This window comes from Musca vetustissima, unplaced genomic scaffold (genome assembly GCF_032173495.1).
Source record: "Musca vetustissima isolate MV318-11 ecotype Yass unplaced genomic scaffold, APGP_CSIRO_Mvet_v1 utg34209, whole genome shotgun sequence".
NCBI classification, from domain to species: Eukaryota; Metazoa; Arthropoda; class Insecta; order Diptera; family Muscidae; genus Musca; species Musca vetustissima.
Genome location: NW_026877941.1, coordinates 157921 through 174735, shown reverse-complemented (window position 1 = coordinate 174735; position 16815 = coordinate 157921). Strand labels below are relative to the sequence as shown.

Genomic DNA, 16815 nt, shown 5'->3' with positions numbered 1-16815 from the left:
GTACTGCTGTTGCATAGATAGTTTGTTTGGTGGCGCTCTTCTCAATGGTGTGGTGTCTCCAATTCTTTGTTAATTTAACAAATTAAATTTTTTCTCAGTCTTATGTCCTCTTACTCTCGTTGTATCTAATATCGGACATATCTGAAGAAGTTATGCATTTTTATTCAAGTTATACTTATGCATATATTTTTTAATTGAATGTGAGAGGTTGCTTAAAGAGAGAAGGGGGTGGGGAAGGGAATTCTGAATTATTTTCCTGCAGCGGCTTTATTGCCAATAAATTGACATTAATTGAGTTCAATGCACAGCTTTCAGATAAATTGGATGAGTCGACCGGTCGCTCCGATTTTTGCTGCTGGTACAGAAGCTTTGATTCAATCAATGGATTTTTTGTTGTTGCTGCTGTTGTAAGATTCATTTTGTTTTTTGTTATTTTCAGGAATTTATTATTAGTATTTTTTGTAAATACAATAATTATGAAATGAAAAATTTGTATTACTGTGTTGAATGGGTGAATACTTCTCAAAGTTGCTTTAACCCTCCAAGATGCTGGTAATATTTTTGTGATTTAAAAATTCAAATATTTTCTATATGAAAAATACCTCAAATATTATAGAAAATAATTCAATAAATTGATACCTGAGGCCAGATACTTTTATAGAAAAATTCCTGTTAACTGAAGCCAAATTGTTAAAGAATTCCTCATGAACTGAAGTTTGATTTTTTTATAGAAAAAATAAACCTGAAGATTTATTTTTCCCATAGAAAAGAAAAAAACATGCTTCTAGAACTGAGGTTAAATTTTTTTCTGTAGGAAACACTTCATGAACTGAAGTTTGATTTTTTTCTATAGAAAAATTCCTCATGAACAGAGATTTGATTTTTTTTCTATAGAAAAAAATAACTCACGAACTGAGAAAATAATCACTTCTAAAGAAAAAATTTCTATTAAATTGAGAACGGATTGTTTGTGGTATTTTTTCTCTATAAAATAAAATGCACCGTTGACAGAGCCAGATTTTTTTTATTGAAAAAATACCACTTTTGCCGAACTTTGATTTTTTTAATAGAATACATACTTTTTACCCCTTTTAAATTAAAATTTCCCTTTTATTATTTTATGACTTTTTAACTAATTTTTTATTTTTCTTCTCCTCTTTTTCATTCCAGCTGATATGAATTCTCGCCAATTAACAAGATTTCTAAACATTTCCAGAAAATATAAGTGATTCTTTCTAAATTTCCAACCCACCCTACACCCACCGCAACGATTTTTCAGAATTTCCAACTCTTCGCTAATTTCAAACTGTCGCTGCCATGTATAAGTTATTGGTCGGCTTAAAAAGTTATCTAAAATGGCAGGATATACAAACGGATAATACAATATTTCGTTTGCATAATTCCTTTACTACAGTCCTGCTGTTGACATGCAGTTTAATTATCACTGCCACTCAATATGTCGGTCAACCGATCAGTTGTATAGTTAATGGTATACCGACGCATGTCGTGAACACATTCTGTTGGATTCATAGTACGTTTACAATGCCGGATGCGTTTCGGAGACAGGTATGTAGAAATTATTATTTTTTATAAAATTTTTATCAATTATTATTTCTCTAGAAAAAAGCTTATTCAAAAATTGAGGATTACAAAAAAGTCTCAATACCTTAGGCCAGTTTTTTATAAAAAGGCTCAATAACTGAGTCTGGATTTTTTTCTATAGAAAAAAATGCCTCAAGAACTGAGTCCCGATTTTTTTCTATAGAAAAAAATGCCTTAATAACCGAGGCCGAACTTTTTTCTATACAAAAAATGCCTCAATAACAGAGTTCGATTTTTTTTCTATACAAAAAATGCCTCAATAACTGAGGTCGATTTTTTTCTATACAAAAAATGCCTCAACTTACTGAGGCCAAATTTTTTTTCTATAGAAAAAAATGCCTCAATAACTGAGGCCTGATTTTTTTCTATAGAAAAAAATGCCTCAATAACTGAGGCCTGATTTGTTTCTATAGAAAAAAATGCCTCAATAACTGAGGCCTGATTTGTTTCTATAGAAAAAAATGCCTCAATAACTGAGGCCTGATTTTTTTCTATAGAAAAAAATGCCTCAATAACTGAGGCCTGATTTTTTTCTATAGAAAAAAATGCCTCAATAACTGAGGCCTGATTTTTTTCTATAGAAAAAAATGCCTCAATAACTGAGGCCTGATTTTTTTCTATAGAAAAAAATGCCTCAATAACTGAGGCCTGATTTTTTTCTATAGAAAAAAATGCCTCAATAACTGAGGCCTGATTTTTTTCTATAGAAAAAAAATGCCTCAATAACTGAGGCCTGATTTTTTTCTATAGAAAAAAATGCCTCAATAACTGAGGCCTGATTTTTTTCTATAGAAAAAAATGCCTCAATAACTGAGGCCTGATTTTTTTCTATAGAAAAAAATGCCTCAATAGCTGAGGCCTGATTTTTTTCTATAGAAAAAAATGCCTCAATAACTGTGGCCTGATTTGTTTCTATAGAAAAAAATGCCTCAATAACTGTGGCCTGATTTTTTTCTATAGAAAAAAATGCCTCAATAACTGAGACCTGATTTTTTTCTATAGAAAAAAATGCCTCAATAACTGAGACCTGATTTTTTTCTATAGAAAAAAATGCCTCAATAACTGAGACCTGATTTTTTTCTATAGAAAAAAATGCCTCAATAACTGAGGCCTGATTTTTTTCTATAGAAAAAAATGCCTCAATAACTGAGGCCTGATTTTTTTCTATAGAAAAAAATGCCTCAATAACTGAGGTCTGATTTTTTTCTATAGAAAAAAATGCCTCAATAACTGAGGCCTGATTTTTTTCTATAGAAAAAAATGCCTCAATAACTGAGGCCTGATTTTTTTCTATAGAAAAAAATGCCTCAATAACTGAGGCCTGATTTTTTTCTATAGAAAAAAATGCCTCAATAACTGAGGCCTGATTTTTTTCTATAGAAAAAAATGCCTCAATAACTGAGGCCTGATTTTTTTCTATAGAAAAAAATGCCTCAATAACTGAGGCCTGATTTTTTTCTATAGAAAAAAATGCCTCAATAACTGAGGCCTGATTTTTTTCTATAGAAAAAAATGCCTCAATAACTGAGGCCTGATTTTTTTCTATAGAAAAAAATGCCTCAATAACTGAGGCCTGATTTTTTTCTATAGAAAAAAATGCCTCAATAACTGAGGCCTGATTTTTTTCTATAGAAAAAAATGCCTCAATAACTGAGGCCTGATTTTTTTCTATAGAAAAAAATGCCTCAATAACTGAGGCCTGATTTTTTTCTATAGAAAAAAATGCCTCAATAACTGAGGCCTGATTTTTTTCTATAGAAAAAAATGCCCTGATTTTTTTCTATAGAAAAAAATGCCTCAAATTCTGAGGCCTGATTTTTTTCTATAGAAAAAAATGCCTCAATAACTGAGGCCTGATTTTTTTCTATAGAAAAAAATGCCTCAATAACTGAGGCCTGATTTTTTTCTATAGAAAAAAATGCCTCAATAACTAAGGCCTGATTTTTTTTTCTATAGAAAAAAATACCTCAATAACTGAGGCCTGATTTTTTTCTATAGAAAAAAATGCCTCAATAACTGAGGCCTGATTTTTTTCTATAGAAAAAAATGCCTCAATAACTGAGGCCTGATTTTTTTCTATAGAAAAAAATGCCTCAATAACTGAGGCCTGATTTTTTTCTATAGAACAAATGCCTCCGTAACGAAAGCCTGATTTTTTCAATAGAAAAAAATAAATAACTGAGGCCTGATTTTTTTCTATAGAAATAAATGCCTCATGAACTAAGGCCGAATTTCTTTGTATAGAAAAAAATTCCTCGAAAACTGAGGCCTGATTTTTTTCTATAAAAAAAAAATGCCTCAATAACTGAGGCCAGATTTTTTTTCTATAAGAAAAAATGCCTCAATAACTGAGGCCTGAATTTTTTTCTATAGAAAAAATGCCTCATTAACTGAGGCCGATTTTTTTCTATAGAAAAAATGCCTCATTAACAGAGGCCGATTTTTTTTCTATAGAAAAAAATGCCTCATTACTTGGGCCTGATTTTTTACAGGAAAAATGCCTAAATAACAAAGCCCGATTTTTTCTATAGAAAAAATGCCTCAATAACTGAAGCCTAATTTTTTTCTGCAGAATTCCTGTGTCCTGATATTTTTATAGAAAAAAATCCATTTTTTAGAAAAAATGCCTCATGAGCTGATGCCGAATATTTTTTGTATAAAAAATTTATCGTTAACTGAGGCCATTATCTCTCTGGCTTGATTTAAAAAAATATCTGAGTTGAAATCATATCTTAGCCCTTGAGGGTTGAACGGTTTATTAACCGAAACTTTTATTTTGAATTCTAGGAAAATTTTGATTATTCAATTACGGTATTTGAATTGTGATTGGTCTCCAGTACTTCAAATTTAATTGTTCCCTTTCGGAACAATTGTCTTCTTTTTTGCTCCTTTCAAATTCTCTTAAAATAATGATCGTCAGAAAAACATCTGCAAATTTCTACACACACATACATATGTGTTTGTATGAATAAAAACAATGAAAATACTGATGAATTTCAGTGTAAAAAAAAACAAGAGAATAAAATTCAAATATTGTGTCTTCTTCTTTTTTTAAAAAAGTCTCCCCACCCGCATAAACAACTGAAATTGAACGGGTTGATCGCCAATGCAATTAAAATTTCCGTTGAACTTCAAGACGTTTTGTGACGTGACGGTGACGACATTGAGACCCAAACAGAGTCCATGTACACATATGTATGTCTTCTGCTGGACTCTCAACATATGGGAATTATGTTCACTCTTTATTGCAGCGATTATTTAAGTATGGCGGGAATGGCGTGCAAAAATACACAAGAAGTGCATTTCATGAATTATTAAACATCATAAAAAGAAACAGAAAAGAAAAACAGTACCGTAAATGGAACAAGAAACCCAAAGAGCTATTCCAAACACACTCACACACACATGTATTGTTTCGTTGGCGAACTCCTGGAAAGTACTATGTACAGAGGAATTCCAGAAAGGAAACGGCAGCCATGGCCATAGCCTTGTGGCAACTGAATTTTAATTTATGCGCAGACAACTTTGTTACGCCCCATGTTCGGTTTTTTTTTTTGCTCTCCTCCATCTCGCTCATTGCGAGGTTTTGATTTTTAACAAAAAAAAAAAAACTAAGGCGGTATCGGGTTTTAATTATATTTCAAATGATATAAAACAAAAACAATATCCATCACACACATAGCTAGCAATTTGAGAAACTTCGTGAAGGATGTTTGCGGTTTACGGTTGCTGCCATAAATGTGATCTGGTCTTTCTTTTTTTTAATTCATGGAGTCTTAGCATTTCCCTTCAATGTGTTTGATGTGTAAGCCTAAAGAATCGTTTAGTGGGCCCTTCATCTTGTCATCTGCGATCAGTCGAATGAATCTTTCCAAGAATTGGTAATAGGATATGTTGGAGGTGATTGTTGTTCAATGGTGGTTTTTATTTGAACTACTACTTCTACCTTCAATTTGTGGATAGGTTGGTTTGATGTTGTTTTAAATTATTTTAAGATTACTGGGTACTTTGGTATTTCCTTTGAGAGTATGCCGGAGAAATTTGAAACTTATGGCATTTGAAAATTATTGAAAAATAAGGGGCATATACCTATATTATTGATTTATGTGCAGACATTCCTCAGTTGCAATCGGGTGGAATTGAAGTGGGTTTTCTTAAAAAATACTTTAACTGAGCCTTATTCTTTCTATAGAAAAAATGTCTGATTTTTTTTCTATAGGAAAACATGCATCATGAACCCAATGCCTGAACTTTTTCTATAGAAAAAATGGCTCATTAACTGAGTCTTAATTATTTCTATAGAAAAATGCTTCATTAACTGAAGCTTGATTTTTTCTATAGAAAAAATGCCTCATTAACTTAGGCTTGATTTTATATTGAAAAAAAAAATCTCATACGCGGAGGTCTGATTTTTTTCCTATAGAAATTTATGCCTCATAAACTGGGTTAGATTTTCTCTTTATAAAGAAAATGTATCAACACTTGAGGCTTCCTTCTTTTTATAGAAAAAAAATTTCAAAAACTGGGGCCTGATTAAAAAAAACTGACTCATTAACTAGGCCTGATTTTTTTCTATGGAACAAAACTTACGCCTAATTTTTTTCTGTAGAAAAAATTCCTCAATATAGAAAAAATGTCTCATTCACTGAGGACTGATTTTTTCCATAGAAAAAAATTCCTCATTAACTATGTCCTGATTTTTTTCTATAGAAAAAAATGTCCCATTAAGAGAAGCCTGATTTTTCCATATCAAAAAAATGCCTCATGAACTGGGGCCTGAACTTTTTTCCAAAGGAAAAATGCCTCATAAATTGATGCCTAATTTTTTTCTATAGAAAAAATGCCTCATGAACTTAAGCCTAATTTTTTTGTAGAAAAAAAATGCCTCATTAACTGTGGCCTGATTTTTTCCTATAAAAAAATGCCTCCTATAGAAAAAATGGGCCTATAGAAAAAAATCGTTATAAAAAATTCGATTTTTTTGTATAGAAACAAATGCCTCATTGACTGAAGTTTGATTTTTTCTATAGAAAAAAATTGTCTCATTAACTGAGGCTTGATTTTTTTCTATAGAAGAAATGGCGCATTTACTAAGGCCATTAAATGAGGTTTAACATTTTTTGTAGAAAGAAATCAAGCAACAGTAATAGAGGGATTTTTCTATAGAAAAATGCCTCGACAATTGAGGCTTGTCTTTATTCATTATAAAAATCCCTCTCTTATTAAAACTTGATTTCTTTCTATAAAAAAATTTTCACTAACTGAGACTCGATTTTTTAAAAAAATGCCTCGCTATCTGAGGATTTTTTTCTATAGAAAAAATTCACCGCTAACTAAGGCTTGATTTTTTCTATATAAAAATGATATAGAAAAATGTCTCACTAACTGAGGCTTACTTTTTTATAGAAAAAATACCTCATTCTTATAAGAAAAAATCCTCATTAACTTTTATTTAGAAAAAATACCTCAATAACTGAAGTTGTTTTCCTCAGGAATTGAGTCTTTGTTATCCTTATTTAAAAAAAAAAGTTGCTTATTTTTTTAATAAGTAATAATTAAATTGTGTTTCCTTCTATTTTAGGTTGGTCGCGAAGTGGCACATCCTGGTATTGCAAACGATTTCGATGATGAGGATGCTAAAAAGTATTACACCTACTATCAGTGGGTTTGTTTTGTGCTCTTCTTTCAGGTAAGTTAAAACAATCAAACGAAAACTGATGTATGAGACATAAAATATTTCTGATCTGTTCCAAATAAAGCAAACAAAAAAACTAACCTCAAAAAAATCGCCGCAATAATGAATGGTCTACAATTATGGCTTTCAAAAAAAGTAATGATTATAGCCTACTGTTAGTTAGTGGTCTAAAACAATGTTTACACGATCTCATGTTTTGTTGCAATAACATGATGTCGTTGTGTGTATTTTTTTTTTAATTCTATTTATGTGAACAATCATCGTCATTATTATGTGTAGTAGCTGGCTTAAAAGGTAATATGTTCGTGTTGTCGTTTTGTTTTATTACCAAAAACAAAAAACATAAACGTTTTATGTTAGTAAACATAACAGCCGAGTAATACAAAATAAATAAATAACGCATGAATTCAAACACCGAAGACAGCAGACAGACAGTTGAAGACATTAATAACCATTTTTGTTCACACGCTCGCAATTTATTTGCTTTAAATTTATTTAAACAATTTATTTTATTGAATTTGAATACGGAATTCAATTGACAGCGCAAAAACGTGCTGCGTTTTTTATGTCGCTTCTCATAAAGAATTGGTGAATTTATTTGTTCAGTTGTCAGGCAAAAATGTTTGCATTTAAATTGAGATTTTTTTTCGGGGAGAAAGAAAAGAAATGATTTTTTGTTTGAAAAGTGAGGACAGTCAGAAGTTGCTGGAAATTGTTGTGCCAGACATGCCGCGTGATTCATTTTTATAAGGTCAAGCACGTGCATCTCGATACCTATCTGTATAGGTTCCCATGGTCGGGAAAAATGTAGTTTTCAAGACTAGCAAAGTTAGTCTTGAAAACTGATCTAAAAAATCAATAAAGAATATTTTTAAGAAAATCCACATTTTAAATCCACATTTCATGGTTCTCCAAAAATTATCTTCAAAAATCAACTCATTGAGCATTGGTGGCTCTCCAAAAAATCTTAACTTGCACCATAGTACACCAAATACTAATTAACATTATTATTTATAATATCACATTTGAGTTTCAATAATATCTCAAAAAATAGCCATAAGAACCAGTGAGCGAAGCAGTATAGTCGGACGGGTCGACCATACGATACCCTACCACAGAACTCTAACTTTCTGTGGATGTTTATTTCGAGCCTGGGCAATATTTCGTGATATTTGCACCCTATTGACCGATTAGAGATCAACAGCACATTTTCTTTACACTGACATATTTTCCGAATATACCCTATATTCAGTATAGCCCTTCTAATTATTTGTCCAGATTCTCTTCACCGTGGGTTGTTCGGCCTGTGGCCTGTAGATCGACTCGAAAACACAAACAATTAAGTTTTCGGTCGACTTCATCCCAAATTTTTTATGTGATCATCACCGAAAGCAATAGGCGTTATCCTTGACTGGAACCTCTTTCAAAGTGTTAAAGCGGTCAGAGCTATATTTCTGCCCTTTTATGTTAATGGGTTACTAAATAATTTCATCCCATAAATATTAACCGATCTTTACCAAAAACAATAGGGGTCTTCATTGGCCCATCCTACATGCAAAATTTCGTGAACATTGGTCCATAACTGTGGCCTGTATCATGTTTACATATTATAATAAATAGACGGACGGACACACATGTCTAGATCGACTCAGCTAGTCGAGATATGACGATCGGTATACTTAAAGGTGGGTGTAGGGCCAATATTTCGCGGCGTTACAAACTCTTGGGACTGCACAAAGCTATAATACCCTGACAACATAGTTGTGTAGGGTATAAAAATAGACATGAAAATCGTCATTTTGGCTTTGATTACTAAAATCATTCGAAAATAGGCATAAACATGTTTTTTGGCTTCGGTTCCTTTAATTAATATGGTCCGGAAATCCTTACTTTTGGCTTCCATATTTTTTTTCCAAAATTAATCCAAAAATCTCGCCACTTTTAACTTCGACAACAAATTACTATAAATACATCTTACTTTGGGCTTCCATAACCCCTCAAAAGTTATTCATAAAAAATTCACACTTATGACTTCGTTATTCTCTCAAATACCCGCTTTTTGTTGCGATAATCTCTCAAAACAATTTTCAAAAATCCACACTTTATCAATCAAAAATATTTTTAAGCTCCTCGTTTACCCTCGAAAATAGTCCCAATAATCTTTGGTTCAAAAATCCCACAAACATATTATTAAAACTTTTGTCTTCCATAAGACTTCAAAATTTGATTTTAATTTGATAATATATCTTACCCTTTGTAGGATGTACCAGAGGAGAGGGCTGACGGGTCCCACATTCGGTCGTGGAAAATTTGGTCCAAATTTAAATGGTCCTACTAGTTTCATATTTAGTGTTAGTAAATAATTGTAGCAGTCTAGAGATTTCGAAATTTTACCTTTATAGCACTCAGTCGGTTCACGCTATTGTACTCCAATTTGGAACATTTTTATTAGATTATCCTCATTTATAAAATTGATTGTCATATTTATCACCCACGAACGACAAAAACAATTTTGAATATTGAAATAAAGGTAACTGTGGCTCTTCTTACTCGTATCTAATCAATTTAAAGAAAGAGTATACTTGATTGACAGAAAGAGAGAAAAAAGCTCAAAATCAACATTAAATTGATTATAATAAATGATCACAGTTCTGTTATACACATCTACTTATAAATGTATAAGATCACTGATATATATATCCACATGTTGTGTGTAAGTATGGATTGTGTGTTGAAATAAATATTTCATATATACGTAGATACAGAAATTACATTTAAACCTTAATTAAAGTCAATTGAAGTGGAATTGAAACTATTTTGAAACTCATCATTGTCATGCTCCTCCTCATCATCATCCCAGATAGATCTGTCTGTTTTTATGTCTGCCAGCCAAGCCAGACAAACTCGTTACAATAATAAAAATCACACCAGCTCACCATTATGTTGTATAGAATTAAGCAACATAAAAATGTTGCTGTGATACTGATGATGACGTTGATTCTTTTACTCGAAAGATCGTTTTTGTCTTTTATTTTCGGTCAAGAAGAAATTACGTTTTTGTTTAAATTGTTCACAAAAAACCCCATATACAGTATTAATAAAAAAGAAATGAATGTCTATTCAACCAGGGAAAGTTTCGACTGAAATCAAACCAGTTTCGTAAATGTTATGGTGTCTTTATTAGGTTAAGTGTAAAATAAAGCAATTGAAATATTTCGGGGAAACAAACGCAAACATTATTATGATGACTTGGAATTTCATTTCAAAGGTGCAATGCTGCATTGTCCACAGAAGGTTATTGGGTGGAGTTTTGAAACCCTTTTCAAAAATTTACAATCCATTTTTTTAATTAGAAAATATACATGTTTTTGAGAGTGTGGGAAGTCATTAAAGATTTGAATACATAAATGACCATGCATTTTAATGAATGTATGGAGTGTACGGAAAATGTGGAAGATTATTGGAATTATTTTTTGATACTGAGATTTTAATATGGCTGAATATCTATATTGAATTAAAGTTTTGTCTTCCAAAATTATTCTTAACAAAAATCCAATAGTTGTCCTTGGTAATATTTTGGATTATGCCTCAAAACATAGCACGAATCCCTCAAAAATAAATCTTAAAATATTGACATGTAACGTTTCGATAATTCATATAAGCCCCAATATCATTATACAGCTTGACTTGATATATTTTGAAGAAATATATTTTCCAACATGTTGTACCCGAGGAATGAATATAGATTTAGCCACGTCCATCTATCGTTTACAATCGAGATAGATCTTGAAATTCTCCTTTTATTGATCTGTCCACGTTTTTGAATATATCCCATATAATTATATCACCAAATGTTTGGCATTTGGAATATTTAGCCCCAGTTGTTCTCCGAAGTGGCTGAATTTGGCATTTCGGAATTATGGAAGTTTAAATATTTCCTCTTAGAAATTTTTAAAATCTATTTCAGATATGTTGAATGTTGTAGCCGTATTTTCAAACATATGTAGTTATAATTAGTATTATTCGATTTTCAGACTGTTCAACAAATTTTGACAGAAATATATAGAATCCCTTCCATATTTTGCTATTTCCAACCTACATTTCTGCAATTTCTCAAAGGACAGACAACATTCTGAATCAATTTATGTCCACATTTTAGCATATCGCCCATATAAATGTCTTAACCGATGTTGAAGGTCGTATCCCCTTTTTTCAGAAGATCATAGATATTATCGCAGACAATTTTGAAATGTGGTGTTCAATTTTGTCAACGGCTATATTGCCGATTCTACCAAACGATTTGTTCCGTTACTAAACTACAGGTCCCTGAAGGTCCAGTATTATATTTTATATAAGGCTGCTGATCTGAACCGAAACTTCTTAGACAATAAGAGGCAATTGTTAAATTTATCTGGGCAATATTCACGAGATTTTTTCAGTTTTTTTCTGACCTTGTTCAGCCGCTCTTTTGGTTGTAATTTTCAGCTCCTCACTTGATGCCCTTTTTATCCTCTTTCTGGTGTACGAAATCATCAGATCGTTTCGGTATTGACCTTTATTAGCTTTGATTCAGCTCTTATTTCCACGTAATAACCATAAACGCATGATTCGTTACCGGTTACGACGACCCTTTGGAGAAGATCTCATTCCAATTCTCTGGCCTCAAGATATAGCTTACATTGGGATGATTGTGCTTAGATGTATACCACATCAACCCAGCAATTACAATCTTTTGAGGCAGATGTGGGTCGTCGCGAACTGAACCCAGCATCTCACGGAAAAAGTCATAGTGACCAAATTCAATACTGATTTTACTTCCATAAGCCTAGCTTAAAATACTATGTTTCGAGATGTTGTGAAAGACCTGTTCCGAGATGTTGTCTACCACCTGATTTCTCCATTGGATTTGTGTCCTTCCCCTTCTGCGTGAACCATCACTTGCCTCGATTTTGAGTGGGGGAATCCTCATCCATTCTCACAAAATGAACTAGGCAGAGCAGTCGCTGCAGCTCAATCCGTCTGAATATGTCCATGTCCGAGAATATATGGATTTTTCTCTCAAACAGCCCAAGAGCTGTCTCATCTACTTGCGCAAGTACCCATGCTTCAGACTAGGGATAAGTAAATCGACTTTCGACTAATCGACTTTTTGTATTGAAAAGTCTAAAAGTCGAAGTCGACTTTTGATCTATGAGGCAATCGTAAAGTCGACTTTTCAACATCGACTTTCGATTTTCTTCATAAATACTTGGTTTTTTATCACAAAGCTCAAATTGCCCAAAAATTTTACTTTCCGGAACTTTACATTATCTGTTAACAATAATTCATATAAAAAATCAAATTTTTAGTCGATTTTGCAGAAGTCAGTAAAAGTCGAAAATCGATTTTGAATAGTTTTGACAAAATCGAAAGATCGAAAAGTCGACTTTTTAGTCAAAGGCAAAAATCGAAAAGTCTAAAATCGACTTTTTAGTCAGAGACAAAAATCGAAAAGTCTAAAAGTCGATTTTTGCCCTCGACTACGTATCCCTACTTCAGACAACATCAGCGTCTTGTAGGGTGTGAGTTTTCAAAATATATATCTGCAGATGTATATTTTTGAAGTATGGCCAAGTTTGAAGATAGGCTACATCGATTCCAAATATTGGTGCAGTCATTATCAAGGGACGATTACGGTTACTATAAAATCCTTATAATTCATTGCAAACCTTAGATCATTAAACATGACTCGAAAAAGTATAAATATCTCACTTAAAAATTCATTCAAATGAAGGCAAAATTCAAATAAATAAAAATTATTTCAGCCGAGCACGGCTAGGGCTCGAACTTAGGTCCTAGAGCAACATAAATGTTGTCAGACCACTTATCCTTCTGAGCCATCAACACACTTCGTAAAAGGTTGCGCAAAACATGTGTATACCATTAAAGCAATTGTAGGTGTGTGGATTAATTATTCATCGTTACAATAAAAATCTGCTTTGAAAGGTACTGTTTCCTAAAATGAAGACAAATGTCGAATCTTCGATTCTAAATCATTTTTATTTTACTTATATATTTTTTTAATTTCATAATCTTCAAAACAGCAAACTACGTGACTTCTTACATATATTCTTAGTTGTAAATCCCCGAAAACCTGAAAAACCCATCAATCATCATTTCATCAAAATGATCGCTTCTTAAACAAGCTCAGCTGCAGAAGATGCTCAAAGAAATGTTCCAGAACAGAAATTAAAAAAAAATAATAGTTTGGTGTTCTCTTATCAGTTTATTTTTTTCTGACACTTTAAATTTACAAAACGTAGACTAGAAGTAGCAACAATTGTCAACATCAATTTTCAGTTTTTTGCGTGTCTGGTTTTTTTATTATAACTGTTAAAGAAACCGCTAGTTGACATTTAAATGGCGTGATTGGAATTCATGATGATTTATGTGAAACTAAGTAATAAAATTATTTCATTATCCAATAATGATTTTGTTTATAGTCGATATCTACGTCGATATAGTCGTGCCCGGTGCCCGATAGTCGATATCTACGTGCCCGGTGTTTTGTCAATTTGCTCTGGTGGCGATTTAATGAATATTTCAAGACACACGTGTTTTTTTCTGAAATTAAACTATTATTTGTTTACAAAAAAACTAAACATAAGTTGTACATGCAGTGTGCGGTGAATATAAAAAAATATGTTGAGGATAAATAGTATGGAAATTTTTTGAGATCTTGAGATCTTCAGTTAAATTACAATTTTAAGGCTATGTAATTAGGTCGTTGGATATTATAAAATACCTCTAATCGATCTATTATACAACTCAAACTTTATAAAAACTATTATATTTTTAAATGAGGTTATATTTTTTTATATGTTCTGCTTCTTTTTTTGAGATTATTTTACCCGATTTTTTTAATTAGATATATCATATTAACTCACATTTATTTCCTTCCAGGCCATTGCATGCTACACCCCCAAATTCCTGTGGGACAAATTCGAAGGTGGCCTTATGCGTATGATTGTTATGGGCCTGAACATTACCATTTGTCCGCGTGAAGAAAAAGAAGCTAAACGTGATGCTCTACTCGATTATTTAACGAAACACGTTAAACGTCATAAGATGTATGCGATACGTTATTGGCTATGCGAAGCCCTCTGTCTGATCAATATTATTGTCCAGATGTATCTGATGAATCGTTTCTTTGATGGTGAATTTATGTCATACGGTACAAGGATAATGCAATTGTCCGATGTACCACAGGAGCAACGCGTCGATCCTATGGTTTATATTTTCCCACGTGTCACCAAGTGTATATTCCACAAATATGGTGCTTCAGGTTCACTGCAGAAACATGATTCCCTGTGTATATTGCCATTGAATATTGTCAATGAGAAGACCTATGTTTTCATCTGGTTCTGGTATATGATCCTGTTGGCATTGCTGATTGGTCTTATTGTTTTCCGGTAAGTTAAGAAAAAAATTTTGAAGTAGTTTTAAAATGTCGCAGGTCTTTTTAAAGACCAATTGGTCTGTATAGAGACCACCGGTCTTTATAAAGACCAATTGGTCTGTATAGAGACCACCGGTCTTTATAAAGACCAATTGGTCTGTATAGAGACCACCGGTCTTTATAAAGACCAATTGGTCTGTATAGAGACCACCGGTCTTTATAAAGACCAATTGGTCTGTATAGAGACCACCGGTCTTTATAAAGACCAATTGGTCTGTATAGAGACCACCGGTCTTTATAAAGACCAATTGGTCTGTATAGAGACCACCGGTCTTTATAAAGACCAATTGGTCTGTATAGAGACCACCGGTCTTTATAAAGACCAATTGGTCTGTGTAGAGACCACCGGTCTTTATAAAGACCAATTGGTCTGTATAGAGACCACCGGTCTTTATAAAGACCAATTGGTCTGTATAGAGACCACCGGTCTTTATAAAGACCAATTGGTCTGTATAGAGACCACCGGTCTTTATAAAGACCAATTGGTCTGTATAGAGACCACCGGTCTTTATAAAGACCAATTGGTCTGTATAGAGACCACCGGTCTTTATAAAGACCAATTGGTCTGTATAGAGACCACCGGTCTTTATAAAGACCAATTGGTCTGTATAGAAACCACCGGTCTTTATAAAGACCAATTGGTCTGTATAGAGACCACCGGTCTTTATAAAGACCAATTGGTCTGTATAGAGACCACCGGTCTTTATAAAGACCAATTGGTCTGTATAGAGACCACCGGTCTTTATAAAGACCAATTGGTCTGTATAGAGACCACCGGTCTTTATAAAGACCAATTGGTCTGTATAGAGACCACCGGTCTTTATAAAGACCAATTGGTCTGTATAGAGACCACCGGTCTTTATAAAGACCAATTGGTCTGTATAGAGACCACCGGTCTTTATAAAGACCAATTGGTCTGTATAGAGACCACCGGTCTTTATAAAGACCAATTGGTCTGTATAGAGACCACCGGTCTTTATAAAGACCAATTGGTCTGTATAGAGACCACCGGTCTTTATAAAGACCAATTGGTCTGTACAGAGACCACCGGTCTTTATAAAGACCAATTGGTCTGTACAGAGACCACCGGTCTTTATAAAGACCAATTGGTCTGTATAGAGACCACCGGTCTTTATAAAGACCAATTTGTCTGTATAGAGACCACCGGTCTTTATAATGACCAATTGGTCTGTATAGAGACCACAGGTCTTTATAATGACCAATTGGTCTGTATGGATACCTCTGGCCTTTTTGAAATATCGTCTACATTAATTTGATTCCATTTTTATTCCCTTATTAATTATTTTTCATTTCTTTCCTCCCCAGTGCCTTCATGCTCTTCATGCCGAAATTCCGTCCACGTCTATTGCATGCCCGCAATCGTATGATTAGTTTGGAAACTTGCCGTATTTTATCACAGAAATTGGATATTGGTGATTGGTGGCTGATCTATATGTTGGGTCGCAATTTGGATCCCGCCATTTACAAGGAAGTTATGACTGAATTCTCTAAAGAAATTGATCCCTCAAGATACAATCGCAACAAGTGATTTTGTGACATTTCCATAAGAAAATCAACAACAACAGCCTGCCCCCCAACTTCAGAACAAACAACGATGACCTTCAACTAAAAAAGAGAATTTTTTATAAAACGTACACAACAAAAATGGAAAGAAAAAAAAAACAAGAAGAAAAAACTTTATATAAAAAATGTAGTTCTGTGATTATAATACAATGTCTTTGAGGTTTTATATATGTATACACAATTATACAAACGATGTATTTTGTACATCCATGTTTTGTTTTTAATTGTCTACAAAACAAATGCTACTTGTCTTTTTTTGCCCCCCACCATATAAACTCGAATATTCAATTTCCTTCCCCCCAAAAGCACTCTAAAAACAACAATACAAATATATTATTGAAATATTTTATATTAAAAAAAATAATAATGATCACAACTCCAATAAAATATATTATTCTTTATATATTTTTTCGTAGTTTTTTAAGTTATAATAAAA

At 32.8% G+C, this 16815-nt stretch overlaps 1 protein-coding gene across 1 annotated transcript; it reads left to right on the top strand.

Moving 5' to 3' along the window:
* Window positions 1–1294: 1294 nt before the first annotated feature.
* Window positions 1295–16349, top strand: LOC133322661 (innexin inx1). The gene is made up of 4 exons (XM_061531624.1): window positions 1295–1566; window positions 7184–7291; window positions 14240–14748; window positions 16122–16349. The coding sequence occupies exons 1-4, from the start codon at window positions 1318–1320 to the stop codon at window positions 16342–16344; spliced, it is 1089 nt and encodes a 362-aa protein (XP_061387608.1). The 5' UTR covers window positions 1295–1317; the 3' UTR covers window positions 16345–16349.
* Window positions 16350–16815: the final 466 nt, after the last annotated feature.

Bases quoted from the DNA above. Each gene is read 5' to 3' on its own strand.
- LOC133322661 (XM_061531624.1), top strand. From the start codon at position 1,318: ATGTATAAGTTATTGGTCGGCTTAAAAAGTTATCTAAAATGGCAGGAT. The intron at 1,567-7,183 runs GTATGTAGAAAT...CTTCTATTTTAG, and splicing joins CGGATGCGTTTCGGAGACAG to GTTGGTCGCGAAGTGGCACA. The intron at 7,292-14,239 runs GTAAGTTAAAAC...ATTTCCTTCCAG, and splicing joins GTTTTGTGCTCTTCTTTCAG to GCCATTGCATGCTACACCCC.